At 46.4% G+C, this 16,620-nt stretch overlaps 1 protein-coding gene across 1 annotated transcript; it reads left to right on the top strand.

Annotated features, from left to right (window-relative positions):
- Window positions 1-3,041: 3,041 nt before the first annotated feature.
- On the top strand, window positions 3,042-15,775 carry RGCC (regulator of cell cycle). The gene is made up of 4 exons (XM_058548246.1): window positions 3,042-3,713; window positions 11,905-12,012; window positions 14,042-14,104; window positions 15,381-15,775. Exons 1-4 carry the CDS (start codon window positions 3,323-3,325, stop codon window positions 15,386-15,388), a joined length of 570 nt encoding a protein of 189 aa, XP_058404229.1. The 5' UTR covers window positions 3,042-3,322; the 3' UTR covers window positions 15,389-15,775.
- The last annotated feature ends 845 nt before the right edge of the window (window positions 15,776-16,620 follow it).

Below are 16,620 nucleotides of genomic sequence, written 5' to 3'. Positions count from 1 at the left end.
AAGAACCGCAGTCAGATACCAGTACACAGTCACCAGAATGGCTAAAATTAACAAGTCTAATAATATCTCATATTGACACAAATATGGAGCAACTGGAATTCTTACACATTGCTGGGAGCGTAGATTCATTCAACTACTTCGGAAAACTGTTTGGCAGTATCTTCAAAAGCTAAACATATTCCTATACGGTGATTCTGAAATTCCACTCCTAGGTATAAACCCAAGAGAAGTGAGTATTTATGTGCACCAAAAGAAATGTACAAGGCTGTTCATGGCAGCTTTATTTATGTTAGCCAATGACTAGAGATAATCAAACCAATTTAGTTATTCCACTTGTAGATATATATCCTAGAGACTCTTAATCATGCACACAAGGAGACAGGTGCAAGAATACTCATTGCAGCACTATTTACAGTAGCAACAGCAATGAGAACAACAACAACAACAACAAAATAACTCAAACGTCCACCAGTAGGAGGATGGATTAATACTGCAACAACATAGATGAATCTCATGGACTTTATGTTAAGCAAAAGAGCCAGACATAAAAGAATACATGCAGTATGATTTTGTTTAAGGAGTTTTTGAATTGGCAAAACTAATTCCAAAGTCACAGAATTCAGAATAGGAGTTACCATAGGGGTTACTTATGGGAACTATTGACTGGAAAATGGCATAGAGATCCTTCTGGGGTGATGATAAAATACTACACCTTGATCTGGATGGTAATTACACAGATGTACACATAGGTAAAAACTTACCAAACCGTACACTAATATTTGTGTACTTTATTGTATGTAAGTTATACCTCCAAAAATATCTGAAGCAAAAATAACAAAACGTTAACATATGTTAATTCTCAGTGGTGGGTACACAGAGTGCTATTACCTAATTCTCTATATTTTCCTGTATATTAAAATTATATTTATAATTAGGAAAGAGAGAGAGAGCAGTAGTCCTCCATAACCAAAGTGACACCCATCCTAGAAGAGGTGACACTTGGAGTTGGGTCCCCTGGCTCAGCCATCTCCAATGCTTGGGTGGGTTCCCTTACAACGGGGAGCAGATGACAATAACCGACCAATCTCTTTTGGTGAAGACAACGTTATCTTCATTGTCACTCTCGGTAAGCTGACATGGCTGCTAAAAAGTGGGGCTGTTTTGTAGGCTCTTTTGAAGATCAGCTTAGCTGATTCTTTAGTTGACAGGGACCGTGAGCCATCACGCAAGAGCTGCGCTGGGGTGTCCACCACCCTGCACCCCAGCCTGGCCAAGGAGGGACAGCTGCATTTGGAAGGCAGCTCCTCGGTCTCAGCTCTCAGACTGGCTGCTGCTCTGTGAGCCCAGGGCATCACCAGTGGATGCAAAAGCAAGTCAAAGAGCATGAGGGAGGGAAAGAGAGAAAAAAAGAATTTAAAAGGGAGGTGGGAAAATGAAAAGATGTAAATGAAGTAAAATGAAAGATGCAACTGCCTTGCATTGTTGCTTCAAGGACCCGAGTTATCGGCTCCCTTGTTTGGAGCCTCTTCCTCCTGTCTGCTCAGTTCTCCACCTTACACTGTGGAGGAAGGCGGGGTGTGAAGCCCATGGTGGCTCTGAACCAGACAGACCTGCCTTTCCATCACTACCTGCCTGGCATGCTGCTGAACCTCTCTGCGCTGTTTCCTCACCTGTAAAACAGAAGCGGTAACTCCACCTCTCAGGGTTGCTGTGGGGCTGGAAACGGTGCACGCCAAGACCTGACCTAGGAGGCCCTTGATAACCCGGGTAAGATGCCTCACTTCCCTCTGAGGCCGGTTCTGAGGGTCAGAGACCCTGGCAGCGTTGTCCAATAGAACTTTGAGGATGATGGCTGTTGATATGCGTCTAGTGGGACTGAGGGACTGAGCTTTTCATTTTATCCTATTTCAATTGCTTTACATTTAAATAGCCACCTGTGGTGGGTGGCTACCGCATTGGGCAGTGCAACGGGAGTTATTCACAGCCACAACTGTCCCCTGCCAGGCGGCTAGACAGGGTGGCTCATCAGCGTGGACACTGAGAGGCGCCGCGCACGCGCTGCATCTACGCAGTCATTTCTTCCCCTAACAAACTCCTCCAAATAAAGCCGGGGCTGGTGTGAACGCCCAGGACTGTGGTCGGGCCCCGGGCTCCGGGATGGGAGCAGTTAAGGTTCGTGAGCGCGTGGACTCCACCGATGTCTGTCCCTCTCGCCCTCCACCGTCTCCACTCTGTCCGCCCTCAACCCTTAAGTCCCTGGGGGAATGGGGTGGGGACGCGAGGAAGACGCCCTCTGCGTCTGGACACCCACTGCTTTCGGCTACTTTATTCTTCGCAGCAAACGCGGGAGGTTCAGCATTTCCATTTCACAGATGAGGAAACTGAGGCTGGAGGAGGTGAAGGGCACAGGGCGGGAAGCAGCGGAGCTCCAGCCGAACCGTCAACTCCTCGGGGCTCTGGTGACGCCAAAGACACTTTAGTGGGTCGGGTTGTCAGGGCGCGCGGGGACAGCGGGTAAATATTTGGGGCTGTAACCCGGGCTCCGGCAACTCCTCGTCACCGCGGTTCCCCGGCGGGCGCGTGGCGAGGGCGGTGCCCAGGACACAGGGACGTCCCCGGCGGGCGGCTGGGGCAGACCCGGCGCCCGGCTCCCGCGGCCCCGCCCCGCCCCGCCTCCGCCCGCGGCTATAAGACGGCGCGGCCGGCGGGGGGCGGCGGCTGGTGGATGAGCGGGCGTGCGCACGGTGCCGGGAGCGGCGCGGCGGGAGCGCGGCCGGGCGGAGGCGACGGGCGGGCGGAGCGGGAGCGCGAGGGCGGCAGCGCGAACCCCGGGGCGGCCCCGGCCTCTGCGCGAGCCTCTGCACGGTGCCGGGCCCAGCGCCTCTCAGGGCCGCCCGCCACGCGCGCCGGGCCCAGCCCGCCCATGAAGCCGCCCGCCGCGCAGGGCAGCCCCGCGGCTGCCGCGGCCGCAGGTGAGTGCGGGTCCCCTGAAAGCCCCGGCCTTGCAGGTGGGGGCGAAACAAGGAGGATCCCTTGTCGTCTCTTTACACCCCACCTCGCCTCCATCCTCATCGGCGGGACCGTGCCCCTGGCGGGTCCAGCCTCCCTCCCCTCGTGGGGCTGGTGATCCGAGCGCGACACGTAGCGGGCGCATCCTGACTCAGTCTTCCCGCCGCCATCGGGTTCGCAGCGCCCGGGGGCGCGAGCGTGGGGACAGGTACCCGACAGCGCGTGGGAAAGAGTTCGGCTGTGCCGATGTGCTGGGTGACCTTTGGCCTTTTGCAAATTCACCCTGCGGAGGCTCAGTTTCCATAGCTGTATAATGGGCATGGTAATGGAAAGCACTTCGGGGGGTGGTTGGGTATTAAAAGATAACGAGAAGCAAGGGGCAGCGACAGCGTGGCTGTCATTTAGCAATCGCGCAATGAATGTTAGTTATCCTTGGGAATGGTGGCGGCCCCCTCCAGGCCCCGGAACGGGGTGGCCGCCCCGCCCCCATCACCTGAGCCCTCCGTCCCTGCCCCCAGCCCCGGCATTGGACTCGGCGGCCGCCGGGGACCTGACGGACGCGCTGTGCGAGTTTGACGCGGTGCTGGCCGATTTCGCGTCGCCCTTCCACGAGCGCCACTTCCACTACGAGGAGCACCTGGAGCGCATGAAGCGGCGGAGCAGCGCCAGCGTCAGCGACAGCAGCGGCTTCAGCGACTCCGAGAGTAAGTGTGGCCCCAGCAGGGAAGGTGCCTGGAGCCCTAGGGACACCCAGTACCCGGCCCACTAAGGAGCACGCTGGGCTCGGGTCTCAGTTTGCTTCTCTGCACACTGAGCGAAGTAAGCCCTAAAGCTCTGCGCAGTCTCTAGGACCCCGGGGAAGTTGAGTCTCCAGGGTGGTAGGCCCAGCGGGGCAGGACCCCGGGATAGTCACGGGAAGGCTCTTGGAGGGCAAGCTGGTCTACCTGCCGCCTGCAGGTGTCATGAAGCAGCTTGCCCCGACTCATCCAGAGAGGACTCCTCGGACCCAAGCCAGGCGTGTCCCTAGTTCCCTCTCCTCAGCTCTTTCCCCGTCTCTCCCCTCTCAGCAGTAGCTTTTCAGAGGATTTGGAGCAAGTGCCACGGGAATGGGGGCGGGGGGGGGCGGGGAGAGACGTGGGAGGTCACAATACTGAAACATTTGTGAAACCAGGATAGGTTTCATAAGCTGCTGTTCTTGGGATTTTTGAAATAACTTCTTGCACTTTCTCCTGGCTCTGAGCTCCCAGACTTGCTGCTCCATTGCATGCAGTTTTGCAAGAATACCTGGCACTGCTGAGTTCAAGTATTTTAGAAATTGTCCCTCTTCCTTCAGGCAGGTCCACCACTGGGGACTGCTGGCTTCGACCCACCACTCAGGCTGGAGGAGGAGCCGGATGCTTCCTGGTGACTTTTCTCATAATAGAGACTACCCCAGGGTCTCTTTGCCCTAAAGAACCTTGTAAGAAGAGAGACAACTTTTTCTAGGAACTCAAATGTCCTGTAAGGACTATGGATGTTTGTTTAGGTACCAAACAGCAAATTGGGTGTCTTTTCAATATTATGTGATTGTTGGTTTTCAAATCCTGGATTACTTATTATTTTTCAAAGTGAATTTTAAACTCTTCTGGGTTATTCTTGAGACTTCCCTCCCTAGATGGGTGACAAGCGTTATTGTCACTCCCTTTGCTGCCCTTGACTCTGGAAGTAAAAGCGATGACCTTTCCTTGTGATTCTCTTCTTTTGAAATCTGAAGCTCTTTCTTGTTACGGGACAGAGATACAGTCCTAGACTTAAACGTGAGCTGTCCTCCAGAAAAGGGGTGAAGGGCACTGGCCACGCTGTCCAGGGTTTGAGGCAGAAACCTGAGTTCCAGCTTGGCTTTTCTTGGCAGTCCTGCCCGAGGGTTGAATCTAATTGCAGCTTTTGAGGTGAAAGGGAACGGAATAGTGTGCAGTTAATTTTCCATTTTGTGTTTGTGGACTTTGTTGCTAATGACAGGACTGCTTATTTTCTATTTCAAAGGGAAGTCTAAAAACTTTTGAAATTTCTCTCTGTCTGTAGCCAAGCTTAAATATGTCTCCTTCTACTGGGGCATGGAGCAAGTTATTCATCAAGTACAGATTCTCGCCCCCACGGGAAAGAAAGCTGGGATGATCTGTCCACTGCTGCTCTATTGCAAAGAACAGCTCCTTTCTAAACCACAGCGAATTTGGCCAGAATACAGTCTGAGCTCGCCCATTCATGGGTGATTGCAACTCCCTCTGGGTACTATTTCAGATCTGGGATCTGTTTTCAGAGGCCTCAAAGAGAAGGCACTTGAAATACATTCTTAATGGTTTTGGGGGAGGTATTTGGAATAGTCTGTAGTTTTTCTTAGGATATGTGTGTGTATTTGCTTTCTGCTTTTGTTAACTCTTTAAACCATCCCTTAGTTTGATGGTTAGAGAAGTAATAGGGAGGATATAAAGAAGGCCCAGATGACGTTAGTCTTTTCTATAAATGTGTAGTTTGTCCTCCACGAGACTGGTTAGAAATAGTCTTGGCAGAAGCAGTGTTTATCTAAATAGTAATTTCTTAAGGAAGCATAATATGTGTATCTTCATTGGCACGAAGAATCGAGCACAAACGTTTGTTATCCTCATTTGTCCGTTTAGTACTTTTCTGTGGAAGAGAATGTTTGACAGAGGTAGATCCTACTGAAATTTAGCCCATCAGAAGGGAGACACACCAGAATAATGATAAGAGCAGCTCACTTTTTCCAAGTCCTTACTATGATTACTATTATCATTTATTAGCTCTTACTATCAGGGATCTCTTTGCTGTGCTTTAAATTTGTTATCTCATGTGATCTCTACCAAGTTCTATAAGGTAGGCACTGTTATTTCCATTTTTCTGATAAAATAGCAGAACCACACGGGCTCTCTTTCTAAGGCCTTGCTCTGTCACCAGGGATGGTTGGCTGGAATGGGAACCAGGTCCTCAGGAATAGACTTGAAGTCCCTTTGGACCTAGATCATGTGCCTGTTTATCAATGGTGGTTGTGTTTGAAGGTGTCTCTTCAAGGCAGTGGTCGTCTGGCCAGGTCAGTGGAGCCCAGGCTGAGCTCTGTCAGGGCCCTGGGCAATGAGTGGGCCTCAGTTTCTCTAGCTATAAAATTGAAAAGATGCTATTTTATAGTGCTATTAGAAATATCCAGAAGCTCATGATTAGGGAGAAAATATTTGCTTTGTTGAATGCTTTCAAGAAAATATTGAAATGCATATACCACACTATATCACATAGATGAGATACCTTTGAGCCCGTGTCTTGCATGAAAATGTTACGTATGAAGCTATAAAGCAATGGCACCTTGGTTTTCACTCTATTTTTTACAGCTCTATTTCTCTGAAGATATACCCACCTTACAAGATAGATCAAAACAGCATTTCTGTGTTTTGGAGAACCCTTCGTTTTCTCATTAAAAAGAAATTTTAGGTTGCTTGCATCCAAAGGAAAAAATAGACATTCCTTTGTCCACCCAAAGAAGCAAGTTACTTAGACAAGAGAGAAGAATGGATATTTAATAAGGAAATACTCCTTTCTGTTCTCACTTACAGGGAGTCCTCCTATGACGTGGAGGACCAAGATAGCAATTGCGAGATAACTTCACATTAGGGGTGGCATTCAAATGGGGTTGATCAAACTAGGCTTGTTCCTTTCCCCTAGATTTGGGTTCCAACAGGGCATCTCAGGCGCTTTCGTGGGAGTAGTTTCAACCTCAGTAGGAAAAGGGCAGTGCGCTTAGGGGCTAGGGCAGTGTTGTTCTAACTTGATCCTCAGAGGTGCTTCAGGAATTGTGAACATCTTTGGTTTGAACTTATTTTAAAAAATATATTGTTTTTCTTCAGTACTTTCAAAACTATAAATGCACACTATGACTTCTCAAATGTGTTTAATGAAATTTTAACTCATAATTACTAAATTTTAACCAATGTGTTAATTTATGTTTCCACTGATTGATTTTACGAGAAGTTTATATTACCTTGAACTTCAAAAGGTGGTCTGAACTTATATCTTTGCTGTATTGGGGTTTCACATACCTTTTTCCTTTGAGGGGCAAGTGTTTTGCTACTTCACAGAAAAGGTCTAAAGCCTACTGTGTGTGCTGGGGCTGTTATGATATTGAAGGGCCATTATAGGGGATGAGGAACGGGCTTATTTGGCATGTGCAAGACCTAGGACATCTGTATATCTGTGCCAACACTGTTCCAGCTTGATCCTGGGAGAGGGGACCTTGTAGACCCTGAGTGCCAGCATGACAGGTAGCATGTTGGCTGAGCTGGCATAGGAGCCACCGAAACTAGAACCTGAACTTGTTCAAGCTGTGAGAGAATGAAGAGTTAGAGCCCTCAGGTTGCCTGGTATTGTGTTAGGAATTCCAGGTGGGTGACAGGTCTCATTCTGACACCTGGAGAGGTGTCTAGAGGGACCGAGCAGTCCCAGAGGGGAAACTGGGGCAACCGTGGTGAAACTGAGGAAAGGGGTCTTTTCTTCTTCTATCCCACTTTCCGAGGTTGTCGGAATTTAAATTTTGAGGAGGAGATTCACCCCCCGCACACACACACACCATTCCCTGTGGCAGAAGGAAAACAGGTCCAAGGCTCTCTTTTTCTCAGTTAATTACTATGGTTTGCTTGCCTGAAACGTGTGGGATTGTTCTATATTTACAGGAGCTCTGGGCAAGGTTTACTGTCTGTGGTTTTGCTTCCCTCTGGAGTAGCACATGTTGGTGCTAACCCTAAATTACCTTTCTCCCCACCCCCAAACTGAAAAAGCACATCTACCTTTTAAACAAGCCTCTGTTTTTGCAGCTGAGTTTCTCAATCTCTGTTGGCACTCTTAAAGTTAGACGTTTATATAGTTAATATGCTTACGTTTCTTTCGATGTTGTCTTAGAAAACTTGGTCCCTGAATTCGAGGCTCCTGGCCCCAGCACACTAAGTTGACTTGCCAAAGACGTTTCTACTGGGGCTTTGAGATGCTTGTGAGATGGGGCTTTAGAGCTGATTGAAGTAGATGGTGTGAGGTCCTAAAATATCTAGTCTCTCGACCTGCCAAGGTTCCCCAAATCATCACTGTTAATGTGTCCCTGGAGCCCGTATTCATAGCAGCACCTGATAGCGGGGTGGGGCAATAATGCATTAATATGTTATCAGCCAGTGACACGTTGCTGTCATTTTATCAGACTCACTGGCTGTTATTTTGCAAGGAGTAGAGTTCCAGGGAAGTGAAAAGAACAGAAGTCAGGCTGTACTTACCTTTTAATCTACCACAACACCTAGCATGAGGTCTTGTTCCTTGTAGGTGCTTAATAAAAGTCCATGGAATGAAACTTTATTGAATAAAGGGTAAAGAGAGGCCTAGAGCTTGGGGTACGTCTGTGTTAGTGGTTTGTTCTTGGGAGATTTGTTCTAGGGTGCCTCTGAAAATAAACTTCTCTTGAGCATTTTGCTTCTATCTGAAGAAGAGGAGGAAGCCTGGGCCCAGAATCTTGATTCCTATTATTCTCTCTGGTGACCTTTCTGCTCCTGGACATGTCATCCTCCATTTTGCCAGGAACTTTCACATAGAATCATGAAAACCATAGGTATCACACGTGGAGCACTTAGGTTACTATTCCCCTTTTGCAAAAGAAGAAACTAAGGCTCAGAGGTGAAGTGATTTGCACAGGGTCACGCAGCTTTCACACACATCTCTATGATGGCAGCTTCTGCTGGGCCCAGAGCAGCTTTGGGGCTCTTGAGGTTGTCCTTTCCATCTTTGTCATGAATGATATGTGTGGAATATTACCACAGGGTGGAACTAAACTGTGGGCGGGTTTGACTCAAGGATGCTGAGGATTCATTTCCTCCTGATGGTTTGGAGCCTAGAGTCAGGTGTGGCCCAGACTGTGCACTGGAACTCATGGAAGAGAGAGGCATCAACGTGTAGCAATGAGCCAGTGTGTTAGCTAATGTGTGTGTGTGTGTCGTTGAGGTGGAGGGTAGGTATGGGGGGAGAGAGGAAGTGAGCACATGCTATGTTGACATACCTGCTTGTGTGTGTGTTTATATATAGATAGATATTGTAACTAGTATTTTTTTCTCTGCTTTCCTCATTGGTGGAGTAGCATGAGTTCATTAGCAGCAAGAGGCAACTTCTGATTATTTTAATAGTTTAATTTGTAACTGAATTTATCAGTCAAGTAGCAGTAGGTTTGTCTATAAATTTTCTGAGTTTGAGGAAAATACTTGGATCAAAAGGGCGTTTTAGCACCAGGCTCTACGGGATAGGAGGTAAGCTGTGGCGACGTCCCGGTGCTATGACTCATTCTCTACAGAGTCTCAACACCACCTGAGTTACCCCGAGCTTTTCCTGAGTCCTCACTGGACTCCTTTTTTCCTACCATTTTGCAATGGCCTTTTCCATATCTAGATCATTCCTTCCCTGAAAACTCAATGACATTTGGTCTACTTGCCTGTGAGGCAAGCAAATTGTGTGTGTGTGTGAGTGTGTGTTTTCCTCCTTCCAAAGGATGAGTACATGCAGATATAAAATTGCTGGAGGGTTGGGGCAGAACAGAGATGAAGTCCAGAGTCAGGGCAAGGACCTGTGGTGCAGGGTGGGGTGGGGTGAGGTTAGGTGTGACAGTGAAACTGGCTCTCAAGGGCCAGCTGCTTCTGGAGATAGAGACCAGAGGTGTGGCCACTGAGATCCAGGCCAGCGACTCTCTGGATCTGGCATTCTGGGCCAGGGATGGGACTGATGCTCTTGTGTCCTTCAGAGCCAAAGATAATGTGCTGAAGGCCTCGTATTCCTTCCTTCTGGCTCAGCAGTCTGGGCACAAGGCCGGCCTCCCCAGGGCCCTCTGTGGTTTTCCTGCCCCTAAGTCTTACCTCATCTTTTCCCCACAAGTTTCTCAGGTTCTATTTCTGTCAATTCTCCTGCCTATTGCTTGGTGACAAATACTAACACTCTGCTGTGGATCTGCAGTGGACATGACCACTTTCCTGTATGTAAGAGAAAGGGTTTCCCTTGAGAAAATCCAGACTGCTCTAGAGGTGGGCTCAGCTGACAAGGCAAGCAGAAGGGCCTTCCAAGTTGAGTTCCATGGAGTACAAGTGTCCTGAGAAATATTAACAGGGGTGCCACAGAAAAAGTGCACCAAGATCAAGTAAACTTGAGAAATAGGGCTAAACTGGCTTGTTTATCACAAGACTCCTCAGGGATGTTAGAGTGGGAATACACAATAGCAGTCTCTAAGAGCGCTCAGTGTGTCTCTAAGTTAGTTGATCACTCAGCTCTTCTTTTCCAAGGACCAGTATTCTCAAGAATATATTTTTGGGGAAACATAAGTATAAGGTTCAGTGTTTAGAATCTCAGTAGGTGTTCATCATCAAAGCCCTGAAAAATGATTGTGGGCCTTTTAGATGACCTCAGCTGGACTTCTGAGGGAGGAAAAGACTGTGAGGGTTGGGCATGTTTGGAAAAGTGGATGAGATGGGTGTGGAAGCCAGGAAGACAAGATGGTGCTGGGGCCACATGGTCAGAGGAGGGTGGGAGGAAAGGGAGCCAGGTGAGGTGCCTGAGAACTTGTACCAGTCTTTTAGGGATGAAGATGAATTCTCTTGGCACCAGAACTCTCTGTTTCTGCAAACCCTTTTTATTCTGGGCATATCTTTTGTAACTTAGTCATGTTCATTTTGAGTTAAGGGGACCAAAGAAAGATGTTGTTGCCTCCTCCTGAGCTGGAGGTAATTGGATTAGAGTGAGTGAAGCCCCAGGAGGAATGGGGGCCTGGCCAGGCCCTCATGATTCAGCCGCCCTCTCTCACCTGAAGAACCTTTTCAGAGCTCATCTCTGTGACAACTGTGACTGGCTCTGTGTTTTGTTTTAACCAGGAAAGCTGTTCCCTCGTGACCTCAGAGGCCACATCCTGCTTCTGCTGCCTGCACTGCCTTTGAGCCCTTTGAGTCGGTGCAGCTCAGCCAGCAGCTCCTTTCTGTGTCACAACCACTCGCCTGGGTGGGCTATGGGTTGGTTTCCTCCCCCTTGGCAGGACTTAGAGAAATAGAATGTGAGAACTTCAGAGTTGGAAGGGACTTTAAGGATTATGTAGTCTACCTTCCCATTTTATTGATGGGTAAGTTGAGGCCCAGAGATACTGTCTTGCTCCAGGGCACCTGTACTTAGTAGCTGAATTAGTTCCCTGGACTCCCAGTGCAGCCCTGCTTCTGGGACCTTGCCTTGCCCCTGCTCTGGTCTTGGGGGTGTGACAATAGAGGGAGCCATGAAATCACTCAATGTGTCTGCAATACACAACCGCCAGGAGAAGAAATCTTTATCTTGACCCTCTAGCTTATCCCCAGAGTGTAGGCTCTCAGGAAAACCACGACAAAGGCTCTCTCTTGAGCAGGCTGAGAGGATTATTAAGTCATGAGATCCAACCTTGTGTTTGTATTTTGGTGGATTTAGAGGGCAGACGGGATATTTTTTAGGAAAGATGATTCCTTATGGCTAAAATCCCAAACCAACCCTCCACCCCTATTCAATAAGCATTGGCTTAGCTGTCAGTTAGACACCTGGGCAGTGTGCTCCTGTGTGTTGCAAAGGAGGCTGGTCTGGTCGTGCTGATCCTGTCACCTCCTTCTTTTTCTAGGGAAGCAGGGGCATTTGGTGTGCCTGATTAGAGACACACACTCACACAGGCACACGGACGCACTCTCCTGCCTCAAGTCATTTTAGGGCATAAATATAAAATCTGGAAATCAACCTGTTTTCTTTACAGTTTTGCTCCTTTGGGAGATAAGCTGTTGGTTATCAATAGACTATAGACTCAAAACCATCTCTAATGAGTTACATTTTCTTTCCTGAAAGGTGCAGATTCACTTTATAGGAACAGCTTCAACTTCAGTGATGAGAAACTGAATTCTCCAACAGACTCTCCTGCAGCTCTGCTCTCTCCCCCTGTCACTCCTCGGAGAGGTGAGTTCATTAGTTGGAGTGTGAGATTTTTTGCTTCCTTATTCCCTTCCTCTTCTCAGTCTCTTCTCTCTTCCCCCCTTTTCCCTAACTGATCTTTCCCAAATGTGCAAAACAGATAGATAAGACTGATATCTTAGTACAGGACAGTGTGAAGTGGGATTTGTTATTTCTGAGGATTGTTATCAGTGTGAAAATGAAATCAGGTAATTGCAGGGCAGGAAACCAAATTCACAGGGAGAAAGAAAACCTGTAGACTCGAGACTCTGCTTTCTCTTGTGTGGTGTAATCAAGGCTGTGCCAAATGACGGTGCTCTCCCAGACGGGTCGGTTCTAGAATTTAAAACTCAGCAGTTAGGCTTTGCAGAAAGTAGGATTTTTTTTTTATTATAATAACTATTTAACCAATGCTTTCAGATTACCAATTTAGCAATTAAATGGGGTCTTCATTATGAGACAAGCGATGATCTAACATGATTCAAAATAGCAGCTCCAGCCTGTCTCTACTGTGATATTAATAGACCTAAAAAGTTTTTAAAGATGCATGAGCAGTTTCTTATTTTTTGGAACCAGTAAAGTGTCTCCAGCTAGAGAGCTGAATGTTCTGTTATATTGGACAAGGGCCCTTTTGAAAACAAAAGGAGTTTTTTCCTTAAGAAATGTTATACTTGCTGAAAATAGTTGCAGAGCAATAAAAATGGAACAGTTAAAAAAAAATATGAAGATTCCATCGCTTTTCTCACTCTGGCATTAAGGCAGAATTTCCCTCTTTCTCAAAAGAGACATTTTTAAATTCTCCTCTCAGTATGGCAATGTTAGCAACCACTGGGGACTCTGCCATTGTCCAGCCCTCCGTCTGTAATGGATCCATTGAGTATAGAGAGTCAGAGCAGTCTAGAAAGTGGCTTAAAACGTGCCCAGATTTGCCACCTGATCCTTAAGAGGTAGGAATTAACAAGGAGAAAAAAGTCCCAGTGGCAAATTGACTTTAAAAGCTAGGAACAAAGAGCCATTTGTAGCCAGCAGGGGTTAATTAATAAAAATATCCAGTAATGCATTTCAGAGAAGGCATGAATGATGAACTCTACAGAGCAATGTAAGATGTACAGAAAAAAAGTATATATCTCAGGATATAGAGGGAACAGGATCAGGATAAGGACTTGTCACTTTGTGCTGGCACCTGGATGGGATGAGGCTGTCCTGGACCCAGAAGCCTCATGTCACCTTCCTTGTACCATTTTGACAAGGAACGGTGGCTCTTCGTTCATCTCACGCTGGAGGGACTCTGAGGGCTGCAGTATTGCCCTGGGGTGGTAACACAAACAAGAATGCGTCAGAGGAGAAGTTTAGCAGGAATTATGGAATCTGGGTGTCCATTCTGCATAGTGCCATGCTTGCTGAATTTTTTTTGTGTGTGTGAGGAAGATTAGCCCTGAGCTAACATCTGATGCCAATCCTCCTCTTTTTGCTGAGGAAGATTGGCCCTGGGCTAACATCCGTGCCCATCTTCCTCTACTTTATATGGGACGCCGCCACAACATGGCTTGACAAGCTGTGTGTTGGTCCGCGCCCAGGATCCGAAACTGGGAACCCGGGCCGCCGAAGCAGAGCGTGTGAACTTAACCGCTACACCACCAGGCTGGTCCCGAATATTTTTGACTGATAACTTAAATCCTACACGATCAAAAAAATCAAAAATTTTTAACTTCCTTTCCTGCCCCTCTCCTCCCACCCGCCTCAAACTTTTAAGGTAGTGAGAGGAGATTCTTGTTCCAGGTTGCTGGGGTGGGGTGGGGGTGTATGGGATGATGAACTGAAAAACTAAGAAAGAAGTGTTTAGGCTAGTCTTCAGAAAAAGTTTCTGAGTTGACTAAGTAAACGTTGGAGTAGACACTTGGGGTTGGTACAGTATAGTCTTCAATAAGGTCTCTGAAGATAGAGAAATGCAAAATGGGGTCACATAATCCGGGAAACCGTGGGAGTCATCAGCTGTCTTCAGTATGGAAACTGAACTCCAACTCTTGTTTTTCAGCCAAACTAGGAGACACAAAAGAACTAGAAGACTTTATTGCTGATCTTGACAGAACGTTAGCAAGTGAGTACATGCCTGGTATGAAAAAATCGAACAGAAAACTAACCGACACGTCTGATAGAGTGCTATAATGTTTACCGGCTTGCCTGGGGACAGGAAGTTACACCATAAGGCTTCTTTACGTTCCGAAACAGGACCCTAGTGGCTCAGAAAGAAATTCTGAAGATGAGCTTGCTGTAAAGTAGACCATGTGCCTTTCCAAACAGTGAGAACAGGCCACCAGCAAACAATGGCATTTTGTTTGAGAAATGGGGGGTAAAGCGGTATTTAGGCAAGACGAGAACTTTACCATCATGGTGGCCTGCCTGGCTTTTCAAAGAAGTGAGCAGATTGACCATACAAGCATTAGGCTCACAAGCCCAAGGGGTCCATCCCTTGGGCCGGGGAACTTTTTCCAGGTTAGATCCAGGGGCTTGGCAAGATCTGACTTTTAGGGAATTGGGACCCAAAAGAGAGAATTGGCTTGGGGAGACCTTGTAACCAAAGACTCACGCCAATTACTGAAAGACCTGGATTAAGTACGCAATACTTTGTTTCCGGTTTGGCAATTACACTAATTTTGTGTGACCAAAAATGCTGAGAACTGAAGATATCAGATCATAACTGCAATGGGAGGTCTAAAAGAAGGGACCCTGAGAATCAATCTACACACTTTATTTCAAAATGATTGCAAGAGCCAGAAGGACCAGCTCGAGCTTCCGGGATAGAAGTTTCAGCAGCTCTACTCTTGGGGAGCCTTGTTCCATCAGAGAGCAGGCTTGGAGAATTTTGTCCTAGCCCCTTAATTTTTCAATGAAAGAGTTGATTTTCCATAAGCAATATTTTATGCTGTATTCTGTTTAAATAGCCGGTTAAAATCTGAAAAATTAGATCCAAAGCTGATAGTTTTTAAAAACTCTGTTCTTAATACTGTTTCAGACAGACCTAAATATTAGGTGGAAAATCCTTGTGTATTGTCTATTTCCTTGAAGATTTTATTGCTTGTTTTCTTATGTGCTGTACCATCCTACATCAGAAGACCAAGGCCTGTTTGACAGAGAGTATTGTAATTGCTGCGCAATTTGTATTAGACCCATGTAACAAGCCTGTCTACTTCATGGAAATTGCAGTTGGTTGCCCACTCATTCCAGTTAATCAGACATATGTTATGTAGATATTACATGGGAAGCCTGCCGTTAAGTTTGGTGCTTTGATGCCTGTCTGAGACTCTGTGATCTGGTTAAGCACAGGAATTGTAAACTTTTGTGAGTGGATAACCTTATCTATCTCCTATTTACAGGTATGTGAAACAAGGAAAGTTCTGGGTCCTTTCATCATAAGAGGGAAGCTTCAGAAAGCTCTGAGGACCTGGTAAAATCAGCTATAGAATTTGCTGCCAGAGGAGACAGAGATGAGCACTCACCTACCACCAGGCCATACTCAGGCTCACCCTAAAACCAGCCTTTGGACTCATCTCTGAGCAATTTAGACAGTGAAACTGACTTTGTTTACCTGCTTGCAGTGTATTAGAACAGACAACCCATGCTAATATTGTATTTTCTCTTAAAACATAGCTTTCCTGTAATTTAAAGTGCTTTCGTGAAAATATTTGTAATTAATTATATATAGTTGGAAACAGTAATGTGCTTTTACCATTATAATATATTTTTGTATGCAAATAAAATTTGAACTGGAGACGGTATTTTGTAAGCTTCCTTTTTTTCTTTATTCCTTTCAATATATTTCCATTTAAATAATATTCTAGTGGGAATGACATGCCTCTTGACTTCTAACAAGGACCTTGGGTGCTGCCAAATTGCACTAGACAATAGGATGGTAAATTTAACAAAGTGTTACTTTGAAGCTCATTCAGCACCCTAGAGTGACGTGCTGGCATATGATTAATGGGAAGTTTTAATTTGAGGATTGTGGTTTTGATGGAAGTTGGGTTTCTCTTCGATCTCCATTTTCCTCGTATCTTAGCATCTTTTTAGATGCCATGGGTTCTTTCCTTCAGTTAAGGGAAATACCATTTGTGCTAAAAATCCAGGACTTAAATATGAGGGAAAGTTGGGGCAGCTGGAGGGTGAAAGAATGATGGTGCTCTTACAAGGTCTGTGTGCTAAGGAAGATTTGATGGTGCTGGCTTTGATGCTAAGGTTCAAGTGGCTTCAGTGGAGACAGAGGGTCCAGATGCAAGGACTTCCATATGGTGGGCTTTGCATGCAGAAGCCAATAACCACCCCACACACACCTGCCTTTTGTGGAGGATGGGCAAAGGCATAGAAACAGGGAAGTTAATAATTTTATTATCTATGCTTTTCTATCTTTAAAACCTCTAATATAACCAGGCAGTACTTTGATAATTGGAATCAAGTTATTTAAAAACTCCAATCCTTACATTCCTATAGGACACAAATCCAAAACATAACTACTTATAATTTTATTTAATCTTCGAAAGCCAGCTACTGTATTTGAGCTGTTTTTTAGGGCATTGGGAAACTAAATTGCCCTTCCTTTAACGTTTTTCTTTTCCCAAA

This window comes from Diceros bicornis, chromosome 9, assembly GCF_020826845.1.
Source record: "Diceros bicornis minor isolate mBicDic1 chromosome 9, mDicBic1.mat.cur, whole genome shotgun sequence".
NCBI lineage: Eukaryota > Metazoa > Chordata > Mammalia > Perissodactyla > Rhinocerotidae > Diceros > Diceros bicornis.
The sequence above is the reverse complement of the archived record's forward strand: the minus strand, read 5'-3'. Positions and strand labels throughout refer to the sequence as shown.